Below are 17,826 nucleotides of genomic sequence, written 5' to 3' on the forward strand. Positions count from 1 at the left end.
TGTAAGGTACACGCAGTGCAAGAATACATCCGTATTTGCCAGTCAATTTTAATTACAAAATGGTTGTTGCGTTAGTAACAGCAGCAGCAGCAGCGAAGGACAATGATGATGGTGATGCTGATCAAGACATTCAGTCACCTACAGAAACGATAATTGCATACTACGATGACAATCACGCCGCATACGATTGTGGTAATGTGCCGCTTCATAATGTGCGAGCAGCGGTACTCACTTTTCTTTCAGATAAGGCACTACCGTTCATCCTACCAAAACACACATCTATATCTAAAAAACCACTGCCACCACTGTACATTTATACTAGCTTTGATTCGGCGGTGGAGCTACCTACGTTACCAAATCATGTTAGCAGATCGTTTCCTCCCATCGCTTCCTCTCATGCCAGTCCTCCTATCTCTCCCTCTTCCCCTCGAGCATCCCCTTCTCCACCCACTAAAAAGAACCAGCTACCGACGATCCAGCATGTCCAGAAAAGATACAATGGGTTTTTGGGATTCCTTACTCGTACCTACATTTTACATACGATCGTAGTTTCGAGAACATTGCTCTCGCCTTATTTGTATGCAGCACGCGACCTGCTGTCAGGAGAGAAGAAAGCTGTATTAAAATTAATTGTAATGTCTTCGCATCAGCATGGATTTCACATCACATTCCCCCCTTACAAGCAGCAGCAGCACAGCAGGAACAATGATACGCTCTACGCCATCAATGATAGACTGTTGGTGTTCCATCTAGTGCAGTGGATAAAGTATCAGCCATTGATACCACTGTTGGTGCATGCCAAACATATTTATCGTGACGGACATAAACTCTACATTGTCTACAACCATCAGCTATTACAATAAATCCAAAACTTTATTTGTTAAAAATTAGCACCATAACCAAAAGAACCCTTGATAGCTCTCCAATAATAACCAGACCAATTCTTTTGAACAATCTCTTCCTCGCCCACAGGGATGCCAGTTTGTGAAATCTTGAGTGTAACAGAATCACTGCCTTGCTCTAATTCCATTGTCACCTTTGAATAATGCTCAGCAGGCCATGATCTCAAACGCCAGGTTTGCACAATCTTCTTGTCAGGGATCAATTCCAACATTTCACCAGTGACATTGCCGTTGAAGAATTCGTATGTAGATCCAACTTGCTGTGTTAACTTTACATGGCCACGGGTCCAAATAGAAGCACGTTGAGCATCTGTCAGGGTTTCGTACAATTCATGTGCTGATGTCTGGAATTCCTCTTTGTCGCTCAAGCTGGTCGTGTTGACTTTCTTGGGTGTGGCGCTGGGTGCAGGAGCAGATGTGCTGGTGCAAGTAGTGTTGCTGGCAGTCGTGGCATGAGCAGCAGCAGGGCTAGCTAAACGAGGAGGTGTAGCTTGTCCCATCTTTCCAGATTCAATATAGACATCCTCGCAGTTTTCCTTGATCATGGCAGCAGAGAATGCCTCAAACTTCTTGATTAAAAGAGGAGTAAGTTCCTTACGAATGACAGGCTTGATGACGGATTTGGCATTGTTATCATCGTTGATGGAAATCTCAAATACATAGTCATCCGAATCAGTATCATGAGCAATTTCGGGGATGTTGATAGATCCGGTAACGTCAGTGCCATCAGCAAGAGTACCTACAGCAATGTCATGTCAGCCCTGCCAGTATGAACATGCCAACATGTCTATGCGTTTGTTCATACCTTCCCAATTGAGCTTCAAAACGACATCGTAAATGGTAATGATCTTCCCCTTTCTTTGGTTCAAATCAACATCACCAGAGCAATCTACCATTTTGGAGATACGAGCCTTGTTGCCATCTTTCTCGGCTTCAAGACCCACCAATTGCTCCGAGAACCATGCTTGAGCCCATTTCAAGCAGTTCTTATTGACCCTAAAAACAGAGAATGGCAATGAGTGTCTACAGGGTTGCATACATGTCGAGATCGAGTGTTACCAATGCCTAGGATGAAGGTTAGTTTTTGAATGTAAACATCATCTAGAAAAGAGCATGAGACTCACCAGTTGTTGACGTTCTTCCAGTTGGACATTTTTCGTTTGGAGATGGATGCTTTCTAATCAATGACTTGTTTGAAAGGAAAAAAAAAAAGAAGAATTTGGAAAACGCGAGAAGGATGGTTTATATATTACTACAACAACCAAATTGTAGAAAATCATGGAAGTTTTCAAGTAGTCACGAACAACATGGAAGCGACATGGATCTACATGTATTCATTTTTGATGTCCTTTGCTTGCAACTTTCCACAGACAAAAGTTGTCCTCTTGTATCCCACCTGCCAAGCATTGGTTTGAAAGCACTATGCTAGTTTGTTAAAAGCAGTAAACAGCACTATATCACTCTGCAAGGATGGACTAAATGTCAAAATGTAATCATGAGCAACTTTTAATCTCCGTCTCCAGCAGATCAGTTTCGCTTTTGCTCCTGAAGCATTTGACATACTCTCAATTTGATATTTTAAAGAAACCCCACAGCTCCTGATGTATCAAATGTCAACTAAGAATTGCTGTTTTATTAACAAGAAATGATGGCAGCTGATACTAAGAAAGTATGTGTCATCTTTGATTCATTGTAATACTGACGCTATGTTGAGATAGTTGATATTGGTGCCATTGGATTGTCAAGAGATACTCTTAGAAGCATTTTGTTTTCTGGTTCTCTCCTAATATTTCTTTAATCTTAATCTCTTTTATAGCTTTAGCAATTTTGATAGTAAGGAACTATCAGCAAAACCCAATAAAACACTAATCTTTTCCATGGCAATGTTGTCATTATATATATACAAGCGTAGCGAGATTGCATCTAATTCAACATTTGGTAATATTAGCCTTGATGGATTTTACCGTAACCAAGCAAAGGTGTAGAACCATAATGTTCAAGCAGCAAATTCGGTTACTCATTTCCATTGTTACCAAGCTTACCAACAACATAATGTATCAAAATTTGCATGAATTAGTCTTACCAAAATCAATTTGCCTCTTATTCGAATTAGAAGTTGCATAGACTGCAGAGCTGCCTTTCCAGAAGACTTCAGCTATCAAAGATGTGATTTATGCCGTCTAAATAAAAGCCATAAAGCAGAAATACAACTAAATTGGACAGTTTTCAAGCCTTCATATCTTGATACGTAGATCTTTCTGAGCCACCGGAATAACGCCAAACAATTGTACTTGAGTAGTAGTAATTCCATGACACCTTTGCTCAACTTTTTGAAGACCCAAAAAACATGGCCAAAAATTGACCAAAAACCATGAGGGGTACCTCATAGTTTTCATCGAAAATCAAACGATCGCATTTTTCACCTTGAAAATAAAGATTTTTACTATGGTATATACTGAATCAAAATGTTTCTCTCGATCCAAAGCAACCTCTGAAACTGCTTTTATGAGGCTTTCATATGCAAATTATGGCTACCTTCGCTAAAAACCACATTTTAAATTTTATTAAGTTGCTCAATAAGTTCAGTCAAAACACTTGTTACAATTAGCACCATTGGAAGCGCCTTGAAAGGTACTTCAAGGATGTATTAGGAAGCGTTTTTTTGTAGGGGAGACGAGCTCCAGGTTTTATTTAAAGTCCTTTAAATGTCATACTGAGAGATAGAAAAGACTGTTGGTGGACCCAATGTCTGCAATGAAGGGGAATAAGATATTTTTGAATTAAGTTGGGAAAGAAATCTACTACTAATGAGGTGCGACTCCTAGAGCCAGTACATTCTTGCGGAAATCGTCAAAATATAGATAATGGATAAGAGTACAAAACACCAAACGAGGACATCAGTACTACGTCAAAAAACCAAACAACTTGCGTTCACTAGGATTTGAACCGGGGATCCTTCCGTTGGCATACGGGAGTTCTACCACTTTGCCCTACCACCAGGGGCATGTATTAGGAAGCGTAGGGTGATCATCACGATTTATATAGTCGAATATCTCAAAATAAATTAAAGAAGTCGAAGAAAGTCAAATCTGTCCAATCTTGAACATAAAAATTAATCTGAGTTTGAATCAATTTTGGCAGCAGCGTTACTGCTAGCTGTCCTAAATGCTTTTCTGGTAATGACAATAATGATTGTGATATTGATTAAATGAGGACCTTATAATTGAAAGGACAATTGATTAGCCAAAATACTGTTCTGGGGAGATTTGCAGCATGAAGGTGTCTTTTACAATGACAATATCTCAAAAAAGTCGCTGTAGAACTTACACAAATCGTGTATTTACTTATGACCAGCTTTATGTCGCCATCTTATTTAGAGCATTAGCAGCAATGAATGGTATGGCAATTCTACTATCAGAAAATGGCGATTGTGATGTACAAATGCTGCATAAAACTTGGATTTCCTTTCACATTGTCCCAATAATAGGCTTCGTTTGATATCAGCGTAAAAAAAAGGATGCTGAAGGAGATCCCTCCTCTCCTCCTCCTGACTCTGATATAACCTTTCTTTTACTAACTAATAATTGGTTGTTTAAATCTACTTGATATGCCATAATATTATAATATCTGATTTACAATATCTTTGGTGAGAGCCAACAGGGCGACGCCGACATCGAGCGTAGCAAGATAAATTGGCTAGTGGCAAATATACATCAGATTTGGTGATCTTGGTAATAACTTATTACAGCAAAATATCATAGTAGCTACGGTTTCTAAAAGAAACTTCCTCGTAACTGTCTCCCTATACAATAAGACACCATTTAGCTAAAGTAAACGTCAGCTCACTGCTTGAGGTAACCTCGTAAAATCTCCTCGACCAAGGCATTGACGCATTCATGCGTTCATGTGCCCTGGAAGCAGCAATTTCGAGAACAAAGCGCTGGATCAAACTTCTTGAATTCAAGAAATATATAGATCCGTGAGAGAAAAGTAAGCAATGCTAACTCAAATCGTAATCGCCTTTTTATAAGCTAAGCTCTAAAACCAGAGGTTGCTTTCATAAATGCTTTTGCCAGCTACCAGCCGAAAGCCATTTAAAGCTCCGTTTTCGCTTTGCTCCAGATTGGACAGATTCTCTTCAAAGTCGACTTGATTCATCTATTTTGCGTCCCCTCATCAAGTGCATATACAAACTGATGGGCGACAATCTCATACGGATTAATCTGAATGGCCATATGTCAACAGAGGTTGCCAAGCTGCGTGGACTCAAGCAAGGAGATCCTCTCTCGCCTATCCTGTACAACCTGGCCTTCGAACCCTTTTTACTGGCAATCTTGCATGATCGTCAATTTCACGGATACACGATGGGTACTGCTACTACCAAGTTATTGTGTTATGCGGACGATGCTTTGGTATTTGTCCATGACGCACAGGACCTGTCTCGCTTACAACTTCATATGTCTCGCTATTGTGCTGCTTCCAACGCCAAATTCAACTATGACAAGGTGCAAGCCTTTTCGGTGTCTGGTCGGGATACATGGGACATTTGGCAAGTTCCGTTATCGCATGCCCACATCACCCATCTGCATTCTGTGGAAGATGATGAACCTTTGATATATCTTGGATTTCCTCTCGTACAAAGCAGGATCCAGCGGGTCAACTTTATGGGTGCACTGACAACCAAGATCAAGACGGCCATCCAGATCCACTCTGTCCGATCCCTGTCAGTTGTTGGAAAGGCCACTGTGCTGAATTCTCTGCTTCTGTCCAAGTTATGGTACGTTCTACGTGTTACTCCTCTCACCCAGCCCGATGTCAAGCAGCTGCGGTCACTGGCAATTCTTTTCTTGAGAAAGAACATTTTCCCTGTCATTCCTTGGAAAACATGGATTCTCCCAAAAGACAAAGGTGGACTGGGTGTTGTCGACATCCAAACTCAAGCTTCGGCTCTGTATTTTCGTTGGCTACATCCGTTGCTGGTATATGATCAATCTGTCATTGATGCCCACCCGGTGTCCTACCTTCTCAGTTACCATCTACGCAACATGAATGGATACCAGTATCACCATATTCCGCTCCTCTTCCCCTTTGCTCGTCGCAATCAGGGTTTGAAAACACAGCGCACGGGAACTGTCGATATGTTATATCGTGCAGTCGACTATCTTCCCAAGTCGTATGAAGTTGCTCGGATCAATACTGCTACTGCCATGGCTCTCCCACTACAGGCTGCCTTCTATGTCCCTCCATCCTCTTCACTGGTGGTTCCTCGTCGAGTCAAAGCGATGATGGTTTCTGATGTGTTTCAATATGATGCTCGGCTCAACTTTGTTCATTGGAAAGATACTCGTGACCCTTCCCTCCTCAATTGGAAACGTGCTCCTTCTACAGTGTTCAAAGGCCTTGCGTCTGCCCAGCTGAAATTTCAACCCTACTTCCATCCAGTGTGTAGTCCTGCTCCCCTGGTTGATTCTGAGGTCTCCTTTGCGCCTCTAGTGCATCAATTTTGTCTACACGATGGCCAACCCCTTGGAAATGCTCAGGCTTCGGCCAAAACATTTCGTCTGTCCGTGCTGTCGTCGATGGAACAACCCTTGGCCTTGCAGAATGTCTCAGCTTCTCATTGGAAATTCTTTTGGTCCCTGTCTCTTACCTACATTCAACGTAATGTGATATACCGGCTCATCACAGGCTGTATCCCTTCTCGAAGCAGGTTACACTACATGATGCCTGGAGTCTTCGAGTCTCACAATTGTCCTGTCTGCTTGTCTCCCAATGAAACTGCCAGCCACCTGCTCTTTGACTGTCCATCCAAAGAAAAGGTATGGCTAGGCGTCATTTTTGAATTCCTATGGCCCACGACGTCCATCACTGACATCAAAGAGGCTCTTCTGTCCCTGGACTTTTCGGATATCTGGTACTCCCAAGTCAAAGGCATCTATCCTTACAGAATCCTACTTATCACCCTGTCTCAAATATGGCTAGCCCATATGCGCTTTGTTTTTGACAACATCATCCTTGTCCCTGAGGCGATTCTGGTGAATGTCCGCTCCACTGTTCGCCAGACAGTGGATGAGGATCATATCCATTCCCTCTTGTAGTTTTGATAGTTTCGATAGTTCTGCTTAGTTTAGTTTAGTTTAGTTTAGTTAATATTTCACCTTCTTTTTATTATCTCTTTTTTAATTGCACCCGCCTCTTCACTTCGACCCAGTACTCCTAGTGTACGCGGCTCAATCAATAAACAAAATTTAAAAAAAAAAAAATCATCTATTTTGCAAGATTCGACTATACAAGCTTTAATAATCATCCTGTAGCCCCTAAGCTTTCTTACAGTACGTTTCAAGCTGCATCCAATGGTGCTAGTAGTTATAGATTTTTACACATGCTTATTGAGTAAAATTGAAAAATATAAAATGAGGTTTTTGGCAAATATGTCGAGATTTTACATTTAAAGGTTTTACAAAAAAAGTTTTTAGGGGTTGCTTTGGGTCGATACAGACATTTTGAAGTAATATGTGTCATAGTAAAAGTGTTCATTTTTTGGGTCAAAAACGCGATCGTTTAATTTTCGACGAAAACCATGAGGTACCCCTCATGATTTTTGAAGGGTTTTCGGCGATCCCAAAAAAAGTTGAGCAAAGGTATTAGAAAGTAAGTGATGGACAAGAGCAATCGTTTAAAGCTATTCTGAGTGTCTAGAATTGCCTGTGTCACGAGAAATCACGACTCAAATCCATCCAAATTTTACATATTTTCTAGTAATATGAGGCAATGCATGTATAATGTACGCTTAAGCATGGACGGTTCCCATTGACACAAGCATAGAAAGTCGTAAAAGAGTCAAATCCACTAGGATAATTTGTTCATTGGCGTTTCTCGCTTGATAAGTAGCAGTTCAAGACGAAATCTGGAGCGAATCTCATATCAAATTGAGTTTCTTTAAAATGCATAATGATTTTATTCATTGATAAGATAGTGCAAGAAAACTTAAAGACAGTGCAGAGCAGCATATTATTGCTCCACTAATCTACCAAATCCTGCAGTTTGATACAGATCTAGCGGAATCCATCCAATGTAGTTTAAGCCGCCAAAACCACCAACATAATAGATGCCCTTGACGTGAAATTCATAAAAATTAAAGTCGTGAAAAGACTTCCATGGTTTAGCTTCTGCGTGAGTCTTTGTAAAGCAATCCATGGCAATTTCAGTCTAGGTGTATATTACCCTGAGTATGATGTATGAACGCCCAAACCAACTGCACATACCTTGGACTCTGGCACTCTTTCAATGTTGCCAAACATGGTGAAGCGTGGTTGTTGAACAGGAGTTGAATGATTGTTCCAACCAGGGTTATAATCATGGAGAGCAGTGATGGTGAATGCGACTTTTTCAGTATTTTTATGCATATTTCGAGCACTCATCTGGGGCAATGTTGGTGTGCATTACTATACTCTGCCAATTCAAGACTCACCTGCAAATCAGACATGAACAAGAGTAGGTTGCCATTGGGAGTACACTTGTCACTGTAGTATTCCATAATGCCAAAGGGATATCCAGCAAATTCCTTGGATACGGATTCGTCCATCAAGGTCAAGATGTGTCCACGGCCTATATTTTCTGTGATTAGCCCCTTGTTACTACGTTTACATCAATAACGTGCCTGCATCGGACACTATCTTGCGGGTCAACTTTGCTGCTGCTTCAATAGATTGGAGAGTATGAGCTTGATCTTCTTTACACCATGCAATAGCAACAAGAAGGTGACATAGAATGCAAAACAACAAGGATTTCATTTATAAGTGTGTGTGTGTGTGTGAGAGAGAGAGAGAGAGAGAGTGGGAATGATGGAAAAAACTAAAAAGGATCTGATAAGGATGAGGCTCCCATTGAATTCCATCATAGATCATTTGATGATGGTGCGTTTTGTGACGCTGGTTCACTATTGTCGTTTGATTTCTTCTTTGCTTCGTATTCTGCTTTCTGCATAAATCAAGCGATATCAGCATCAACAGAGCATTTGTATTTCCGTCAACCAACTCACCAGCTTTTGGTACAGAGCACTTTCTCTTCTGCCTAATGTCAACTTTTCCATCCGTTTTCTTGAGGCTAATTTCAATGTGTAACTAAACTGTGCTTGAATCTGTGCATAAATATCCTGTAAACAACATTGGGATGAGCAAAACAGCACTTTCTCTTTTCAACAGAACACTCGTACTTTGATGCCTAGCAGATCCACTAGGGATCTCAATGCTGTATTACTTCTTCTTCTATAAAACTGGTCTTGTGATGTCATGGCCGGCGCTCTTCTGCTATTATGTGTGATCTGGCGCATGCCATCTTTCTCTCGTTGAAACACCATGTTGGCTCTTTCTTGCAAATTCAATGCCATGGATCGAAATGCGCTGACTAGTAACGGCCAACAGCTCACTAGATATACTCGGTCTGTCATCAGCATCATGAGCGCATAGAAGCGAGCTTCTCCTCGAGCTTGAGCATCACGGAGCTTAAACATGTAGCTCATGACATGTCCATTTTCATCATCTCCAAACAATACTGGCCCATCACGGCCTTGACAAAACTCGGCTGTCAGGCTACGCACGCATGCTAGACGTACAGCTTTATACAGGTGTGGTTGCTGTGGTGATTTGCTTGTACCAATGTATTGGATAGTAGGGTCATCATCGTCTGTGGTGACTAAGTGCTTCGCTTCTGTGATGCTTGTGCCATTATTGATGAGGGGTAGTTGGGCTGTACAGGCTGCACATGTTGTGCTGGGTGCTGTGCCTATGGTTCCTATGGATGTGGGTGTCGTTGCCATTGCTGATGGTGCACCTAATCCAGGTATATTCGTGGTAGTGTTGAGAGATGATACTGAATTCTTACGAAGCGATGATGAAGAGTATGTTGTGGACACGGAGGATGCTTGTTGCAGTGCTGCAGGGTATTTTGATGGTAGTATGGGTATAGGAGAAGTGGATAGGTTACTATCGCTGCCACACAGGTCGTTCTCATTCAAAGAAGGCGAATTTGTGTGTATTGTTTGAGTGCAATACACTACACAAGGACCATGCACTTCACAGAAATGCAATAGCGCCACCAGAGCATTCATTTTTGTTGTAGTTTATATGTTGGAAAGAAGTTGTAATTCACTATAGGAGCTTTTTTTTTTTTCTATTTGCAACATTAGAAATCTGGATGACTACGTTTTTATGGTGCCACCACATTACAAAACAAATTGGATCAACTGTTTGAATCATTTGGGCAACACAGATCAACATAGAGATAGGCCATAGCTGTCCTTATGAATTACTCTAAATCAAGGGGCCACTTCTTTGCATGTCCACATGTTGCGCTGTATATATTTCATGCAAGTTTGTCATTGCATGCAGTTTCTTACATCTGAAACAAAAAGCACTGCAAGCAGCAATGTTGATTTCGCTGGATTTTAAGGATCGCGTAGAAGGGACACAATCAGATTGCTCTGTAGTATACAAGATCGAAGCTCGGGGGGGGGGGTTGCTTGCTGGATGCAAATTTTCACTATCGGAATGAGCGAAAATGGCTTCCCCTTTTTCATGCCCACATGATGTAATTGACCCCAAAGCACCAACTGTTCACCATGTAAAATAGTCTTGCATGAGAACGCGACCTGTATGTAACTATTTGTTTTCAACTGAGTCTTGCTTAAATCAGAAGAGTATCTTGTGGCATTGCTCAAGCTCCTGAATTCATGCAGAATCCAATCAGAATCGTCAAATGAGCTTTGGGCATTTCAACAAGAACAACGAAAAGCTATTATCTATGGATATAATATCCAAATAGGCTCAAACTTTCCAATAGTACGTCAGATCACACCAATATCTGGCAATCTTTAATTGCTGATTTCTGCTTTCATAGGCTGCATTATGTCGTCCAAATGATACAAAACAATTGCTCTTGGTCTGTACTTACTTTCTAACACCTTTACTCAACTTTTTTTTGGGATCGTTGAAAACCCTTCAAAAACCATGAGGGGCACCTCATGGCTTTCATCGAAAATTAAACGATCGCGTTTTTGACCCAAAAAATGAAGACTTTAGCTATGGTGTATATTGAATCAAAATATTTCTCTCGATCCAGGGCAACTTCTGAAATCACTTTTATGAGGTTTTCATATGCAAGATTTTGACATTTCGGCCATAAACCTCATTTCATGTTTTCTAAAATTGCTCGATAAGTTTATTCAAAACTCTTCCTTTAAATAACACCATTGGATGCGCCTTGAAAAGTACTCCAAGAAAGCTTAGGAAAACATGAGATGATCATCAAAATCTATATAGTCGAATTCCTCAAAATAGAGGGACTGAGTCGATTTGCAACAAAAACTGGCCAATCTGGAGAATGAGTCAACCGGAATTTGAACTGATTTTAGCAGCTGCTGAATATATCAATGTTTTATGGAATCAAGAATATATTAGATACTTTTGAAGCTAATGAGAAGGGAATTGCGAGATAAAAAGCAAGTGTAATAACTTGGATATTGTTTTAAGCTGATTTGTAGGTAACCTTTATATTTTATCGATTTCATTGTGGCAAGTTCTTCATTCCAAATGCGAACCCTGATGCCAACATTTCATTCAGATCAAATGGCTTTCGAATCCAATCAAATACGGTTACCCTAAAAATATACCTTAAAGACAACAAGAGCCAACTAACTGCCATTATTAGTTGCCCAAGTCAGCCAGTAATACTTTTTATGCTCTATGATGGTCTTTGTATACATGCAGTTAAGCGGGCCCACGTCGACGGAAGCTCAACTAGAGATGGAGCTATCTGTCAAATGCAATGTCAAAAAGTCGATTTACACTATACTCAGCTATACTTCATTGAATAGATAGAAACAACTAACTGCTCATTGATGTGAAATCTTTTTTTATTACGTTTAGGTCGATTTAGCTATTCATAATGATAGACAAATCATGCTCTGGTTCTGATTCTCGGGGACGTCAATAAGCCACACCGGACAAATTTCATGCCAGTAAGTGGAGGGGTGGGGGGGGGGGAGCCCAAAGTTTATTGAACAACTGAATGGGGGGGGGGGGGAGAGGAGGAGGAAATGTTAGAATCAAAAGACTATGGAGGACCAGCAAGCGATTAAAACCTCCTTTCAAAAACCCTTCAATTAAGCGGGACATCCATCCATCATGGTAAAGCATCCAAACACATCCATCTGAACATAAACGCACACAAACATACAAATACACATCCATGATACATCACACATCACACATCACCACTCATATACTGGACCACCACCAAAGCAACGACATCCACTAATAAACCTCTTGTTTTTTTTTGTTTAGACTTGTAAGAGAAGAAACAATGGACGTAACAAGCACGGACGTGGCCACAACAAGGTCGTTCGTTGTATCAACTGTTACCGTTGTGTCCCCAAGGTACGAAAAAGAGGGAGAGAGATCGAGGACAACTATACAGCAATAGCAACAGTGTGTATTGATTTGAAATTATTGTGCGTATTGTAGGATAAGGCTATCAAGCGTTTCACCATCCGTAACATGGTAGAGGCTGCTGCCGTCCGTGATCTTCAAGAAGCCTCCATCTACGAGGGTAAGTCTGATTTGGGAGAATGGACATGGAGAAGAACGTTACATTGTGAGTATTGACATGTCGCAATAATCAATAGAATACACTATCCCCAAGTTGTACGTCAAGCTCCACTACTGTATTTCTTGTGCTATTCACGCTCGTGTTGTCCGTGTTCGTTCCGCTGTCGACCGTCGCAACCGTCTTCCTCCTCCTAGATTCAGATTCCAGAAGGTACGCAACTAGAAAATATCGGATAGAGTGCGAATTAACTGACACTGTGTGCATTTGTAACGTGTAGAAGGCTTAAATTCAATAGTGTCAATACTATGTTTTTTTTTTCGATAAAAAGGAAGGTTTTCATCTAAAATAAATGTTTCTTTTTTTTCATGAAATACAAGTGTATGCGTTTTTTTTTTTCTGTGTGTGTGTGAAATCTCGCTGCTTTTTCTCATCATTCATCCATCTCGAAAAATATAAAAGAGAGATGGCTATTTTGTATATAAGACTGAGTTTGCGACCATTTCTGCTCTTTTCCTTTCCCTTTTCTTTTTGCACCATAACAAATTATGGATTTGTTGAGTCAGTTTCAATTTAGTTCAGACGATGGAGCATCACCAACGACAACGGGCCATGTGAGGCCGTCCTTTATAGCGTCTCCACAGTACTTCCAGCAACCACAGCAGCAACAGCAACAACCACACGTACTAGACCATCCCAAGCTCATTCGAAGCATAACCATTGATAGATGCTCCAACTTTACCAGTGGGGGTGCAAATGGCAACGATGTCAATCTGCTTTCTCAGCTGTACAAGGCTCGCACAAACTCAGGTAAGGTGTAGTAATAGGACGAACAGAGCAGGGCATTAACACATTGCCTAGAGGAGTACATTTCATTGCTGGTCTATAGCGTGCCTGATCTCAAGCGAATCCCATTTCAGCAAGCCGTTCAACAAGAGTTCAGGCCAACACGACTTGGAGAATGGTTTGGTCCTTCATGGGTATGTCAGCTAAAATTTGAGGTTTTTTTTTTTTTTTTGATTTTCTAATGTCAAGTATGTTTATGCAAGCATAGTCTACACACTGGTTTCACGTTCAATTGAGGATCCCAAACGAGTTTGTTGGAGAAGAAGTGCAATTTATATGGAATGCGGATAACGAAGCTATGATCTGGAGTATGGAAGGAGCGCCGTTGCAGGGTTTGACAGGAGGAGGTAACGAAATTTACAGCGCCGTAAAAAAAAAAGGGGCACTATCTCACAAACTACATTGTGTAGCTGGCAGTGATGCTCGCCATGAATACATATTGACAACCAATGCAGAGGGAGGAGAGATCATTCAGTTCTATATTGAAATGGCCTGTAATGGCATGTTTGGCGCAGGAAATGGGCTTATTGGCGCACCTGATCCCAACCGATTCTTCAACCTAAATCAAGTGGTGAGTAAATGGAGTGGATGGAAGGAGCCTATTGGGGCTGACAGTTGTGTACACGTAGGACTTGGCGGTACCCAACAAGATTGCCTGGGATCTGCTGTATGATTTTCAGATTATATTGGGTATGGCAAAGGATTTACCAGAAGATTCTCTCCGTGGATCACAAGCACTTTTCACAGCCAATCGCATCATCAATGCATTCAGCCCTGGCGATGACAGCTCCATCGTGCAAGGATTAGAGATTGCCAACGAATTCTTACAGTCAAAGAATGGAGACGCACAGCATGAAATTTATGCGATTGGACATTGCCATATTGATACAGCGTGGCTTTGGCCATTTGACGAAACGATACGAAAGGCGGCTCGCAGTTGGTCATCTCAGATCAACCTGATGGACAGATATCCCGAGTACAAGTTCATTTGTTCACAAGCACAGCAATTTCAATGGGTCAAAGATCGCTATTTGCCATTATGGGAAAGGATCATGGAAAAAGTGACGGTAGGACAATTCCTGCCTACAGGTGGTACGTGGGTCGAGATGGATACCAACATGCCCTCAGGTGAATCGCTGTGCAGGCAGTTCTTGCTGGGGCAACGCTTTTTTGAGCAGAACTTTGGCAAACGATGCAAGGTCTTTTGGCTGCCTGATTCGTTTGGCTATTCGTCTCAGTTACCGCAATTGATGTACTTGGCTGACATGAAGTACTTTTTCACACAAAAACTCTCCTGGAACAACGTCAACAAGTTTCCACTAACAACGTTTTGGTGGATTGGCTTGGATGGCACAAAATCGCTGACACACATGGCACCCTCAGAGACCTACAATGCTCAGTGCACGCCAGAGGAACTAGTGAGAAGCGTCAAGAACCATCGAGACAAAGTGTACTCCAATACAAGTCTGCTGGTGTACGGCAACGGTGATGGAGGAGGAGGACCCCTGGCAAGCATGATTGAGCGATTACGCAGAATGAAAAATGTGGATGGACTACCCAAAACAGAGATGGCCTTGCCGACTGATTTCTACCAGAAGATTGAACAAACGACTACAGCACTGCCTTCATGGAAGGGTGAATTGGTAAATAATGGTACCTTGCTGAAGAACTGCATACTCATGTCAAGCCTAGTATTTTGAATTGCATAGAGGCATTTATACCACTCAATCTTTCTGCAAGAAACTCAATCGAACCTGCGAGTTCCTACTTCGTGATATCGAGATGCTGGCCACATTTGCCATGATCAAGTTTCCCGAATTCCAATACCCCAAAAATGAATTTGACGAGTTTTGGAAACTAATCTGCCTACCTCAATTTCACGATGTGATGTCTGGCTCTGCCATTGAAATGGTCTATGAAGATTGTCTGCAAATGTACACCAAAGTAGATGTCTTGGGCAGACAGATGCGGTCTGATCTACTGACCACGCTATTCCGCAGTGAAAAGGAAGGTCCATTGACCGGAGAAAAGGCATTGGCTGTGATCAACACATTACCATGGGAGAGACATGCGATATTAGAAGTGCCGCTGGAGGACGATATCAACTTGAAACAATACTCAGCATTCGGGCGCACGGGTTATGTGATCGCTCATGTAGCCGCAAGCAGTGCGACAGGCATTGAATTCGATGATGCCATGTTGGAAGTAGAACCAGTCAAGGTACACACGGATCGCATGAACAATGTGGTAATGGAAAACCAGTACATTACAGTTACCTTTGACAAGTCTGGCCATTTGATTCAGATGTTTGACAAGGCCGTTGAACGAGAGCTGATCAAACCACAGGAAAGAGGTAATGTCTTTCGCATGTACGAGGATATTCCGCTGTTTTGGGACGCTTGGGATGTTGAAATCTATCACTTGGAAAAGTTCAAAACCATCAAAGAGGGGTCTGTACAGATATTGGAACAAGGTCCATTAAGAGCGTCGCTGCTGATTGAAAAGAAGCTGTCCAAGACAAGTCGACTACGACAAATTGTGGTCCTGTCTGCCGTTTCACGTCGCCTAGATTTCGAAACAGAGGTGGATTGGAACGAGAACAGACAGTTTCTCAAGGTGGAATTTGCATGGGATATCTTGGCGGACAATGTGAGTTACGAGTGTCAGTATGGACATGTGCAAAGACCTACGCATTACAACACGAGCTGGGAAAGTGCCAAATTTGAAGTGGTGGCTCAAAAGTTTGCGGACATGTCTGAATTTGGCTATGGCGTGGCACTGTTGAATGACTGCAAATATGGCTATTCAGCACATCGAAACGTGTTGAGATTGTCCTTGTTGCGATCACCAAAAGCACCCGATTCCAATTGCGATGTGGGGCACCATTCATTCAAATACGCCATCTATCCGCATGAGCAACACTTTTTGCAGTCTGATGTCGTCCGAGAAGGCTATAATTTCAACTCGCCTTTACTAGCAAGGTAGGTTCAGATGTGTGTGTACTTGAATACAAACTCATTGTTGTGTATAGACTGATACCAAAAAGCAAGATTAACGAAATCAGCCACTCGTTTCCTCAATTCAAGATAGACAATGCTCCAAATGTAGTGCTGGATACTATTAAAAAGGCAGAGGACTCGAATGATGTGATTGTAAGAATCTTTGAGGCGTATGGCGGCCATGCAAGAGCAAGGTTAATAAGGTAAAACAATCTTTTTACATTCTAAAATGACACAGTGTTTAACCATTTCCCTAGTTCACAAGTCATTACAAAAGCCATTAAATGCAACATTCTCGAGGACGATTTAGAAGAGGTACCCATCAACAGCTCCTCCAAGCTGGACCGAACATTCAGTACAAATTTACGCGTGTTGGATGAAGATGTACTAGAACTACAGCAACAAGAGCATGAAAGACAACTACACAGAGGTTTATTGATTAAGATCAAGCCTTTTGAAGTGATTACATTAAAGTTGGCCTTGCAATAAAAAAAAAAAGTTAAAGTCTTGATTCTTGTAAAAGTGCAGACCCCTTGACCAGAATGCATGGCCCGCCCAAGATGATGTTCATATCCGCTTCGTTTTCTTTGGCAAAATCAATGACTTTTTGATCTTCGGCTCCTGGTTGGATCCAAATCTCTCTCATGCCTAATTCCTTGGCTTGTTCTAGTACACCAAGCGTTACGGCAGGTGGTGTAATGATGGAAATGGAGGTCTTGACAGGGAAAGGCAGTTGATCGATGGAAGGTTTGGTAGCTAGCTCCTCAATCTTGGCTTCTTTCTATGAGAGATGTGAGAACAGTGTATTGTTGAAGTAGCTTTAAATACTCTACGGGATGAATGGGCGTTACATCTAGACCGTTCGATTGATACCTATTCATTTTCTTATTAATTTTAAGGGGATAGTTTGCAACAAATGCAATGTATAGATATTTTACCAGCGTAAAACTCGATTACCAAACTTTGTGCGAGCAGTGCTTGCGCCTACAACAGCATAGTAGGGACTTTTGAAGAATTGCTTAGATAAGTTGCTCGTCATTGATGTGTTTTCTGATAATAACGAAAGATAAATGGATTAATAGTGCAATTTTTATGGGAATTATTAATGGACAGTCTTGAATAAATGTTGTGTGAGTGTGTGAGAACCGCTGTTTGCAATTTTTCTCGGTTCTATGGATGCAATTCCCCTCCTTTCTACAAGCAATTTAACTCGGTATGCTAATATAAAAAGAGAGCACGTTCTCTCTCTCTTAGGAATATACAACTTTTGAACTGTTCAATTCCGTTTTAATTTAATTATATAGAACTGGGCTAAACATCCATGCAGTAAATACTAAAGGATTTCATTCACACACACACACACTTACTCACACACTTACACACACACTTACACACACACTTACACACTCACCATGTATGGTCAAAATCCGAAATCAAAAAGTACAATCAAATATTGTTGCTTGCTGATCTGGATC

The 17,826-nt window shown here is 41.4% G+C and overlaps 8 protein-coding genes across 8 annotated transcripts; 4 read left to right on the forward strand and 4 right to left on the reverse strand.

Annotated features, from left to right (window-relative positions):
* Positions 1–59: 59 nt before the first annotated feature.
* On the forward strand, positions 60–863 carry MRS4_4 (Fe(2+) transporter; the record flags this gene model as incomplete). Its single annotated transcript, XM_064828474.1, has 1 exon — positions 60–863. The coding sequence occupies one exon, from the start codon at positions 60–62 to the stop codon at positions 861–863; it is 804 nt and encodes a 267-aa protein (XP_064685676.1).
* A 17-nt stretch (positions 864–880) lies between these two features.
* On the reverse strand, positions 881–2,055 carry ATC70_009238 (uncharacterized protein; the record flags this gene model as incomplete). The annotated part of the gene is made up of 4 exons (XM_064828475.1): positions 881–1,641; positions 1,708–1,898; positions 1,962–1,967; positions 2,027–2,055. 4 exons carry the CDS (start codon positions 2,053–2,055, stop codon positions 881–883), a joined length of 987 nt encoding a protein of 328 aa, XP_064685677.1.
* A 3,043-nt stretch (positions 2,056–5,098) lies between these two features.
* On the forward strand, positions 5,099–7,000 carry ATC70_009239 (uncharacterized protein; the record flags this gene model as incomplete). The annotated part of the gene is made up of 1 exon (XM_064828476.1): positions 5,099–7,000. The coding sequence occupies one exon, from the start codon at positions 5,099–5,101 to the stop codon at positions 6,998–7,000; it is 1,902 nt and encodes a 633-aa protein (XP_064685678.1).
* Positions 7,001–7,913: 913 nt separating this feature from the next.
* TPO5_3 (polyamine transporter tpo5) lies at positions 7,914–8,695 on the reverse strand (the record flags this gene model as incomplete). The annotated part of the gene is made up of 4 exons (XM_064828477.1): positions 7,914–8,111; positions 8,168–8,323; positions 8,374–8,510; positions 8,563–8,695. 4 exons carry the CDS (start codon positions 8,693–8,695, stop codon positions 7,914–7,916), a joined length of 624 nt encoding a protein of 207 aa, XP_064685679.1.
* A 103-nt stretch (positions 8,696–8,798) lies between these two features.
* On the reverse strand, positions 8,799–10,011 carry ATC70_009241 (uncharacterized protein; the record flags this gene model as incomplete). Its single annotated transcript, XM_064828478.1, has 3 exons — positions 8,799–8,882; positions 8,944–9,057; positions 9,118–10,011. 3 exons carry the CDS (start codon positions 10,009–10,011, stop codon positions 8,799–8,801), a joined length of 1,092 nt encoding a protein of 363 aa, XP_064685680.1.
* A 2,074-nt stretch (positions 10,012–12,085) lies between these two features.
* On the forward strand, positions 12,086–12,795 carry ATC70_009242 (uncharacterized protein; the record flags this gene model as incomplete). Its single annotated transcript, XM_064828479.1, has 5 exons — positions 12,086–12,088; positions 12,245–12,337; positions 12,425–12,509; positions 12,586–12,719; positions 12,787–12,795. 5 exons carry the CDS (start codon positions 12,086–12,088, stop codon positions 12,793–12,795), a joined length of 324 nt encoding a protein of 107 aa, XP_064685681.1.
* A 259-nt stretch (positions 12,796–13,054) lies between these two features.
* ATC70_009243 (Abhydrolase_2 domain-containing protein) lies at positions 13,055–16,840 on the forward strand (the record flags this gene model as incomplete). Its single annotated transcript, XM_064828480.1, has 8 exons — positions 13,055–13,316; positions 13,368–13,486; positions 13,561–13,699; positions 13,763–13,923; positions 13,982–14,995; positions 15,045–16,333; positions 16,384–16,554; positions 16,609–16,840. The coding sequence occupies 8 exons, from the start codon at positions 13,055–13,057 to the stop codon at positions 16,838–16,840; spliced, it is 3,387 nt and encodes a 1,128-aa protein (XP_064685682.1).
* A 10-nt stretch (positions 16,841–16,850) lies between these two features.
* On the reverse strand, positions 16,851–17,390 carry ATC70_009244 (uncharacterized protein; the record flags this gene model as incomplete). The annotated part of the gene is made up of 3 exons (XM_064828481.1): positions 16,851–17,132; positions 17,185–17,224; positions 17,290–17,390. 3 exons carry the CDS (start codon positions 17,388–17,390, stop codon positions 16,851–16,853), a joined length of 423 nt encoding a protein of 140 aa, XP_064685683.1.
* Positions 17,391–17,826: the final 436 nt, after the last annotated feature.

Source organism: Mucor velutinosus (genome assembly GCF_035048745.1).
Source record: "Mucor velutinosus strain NIH1002 chromosome Unknown tig00001563, whole genome shotgun sequence".
Taxonomy (NCBI): Eukaryota; Fungi; Mucoromycota; class Mucoromycetes; order Mucorales; family Mucoraceae; genus Mucor; species Mucor velutinosus.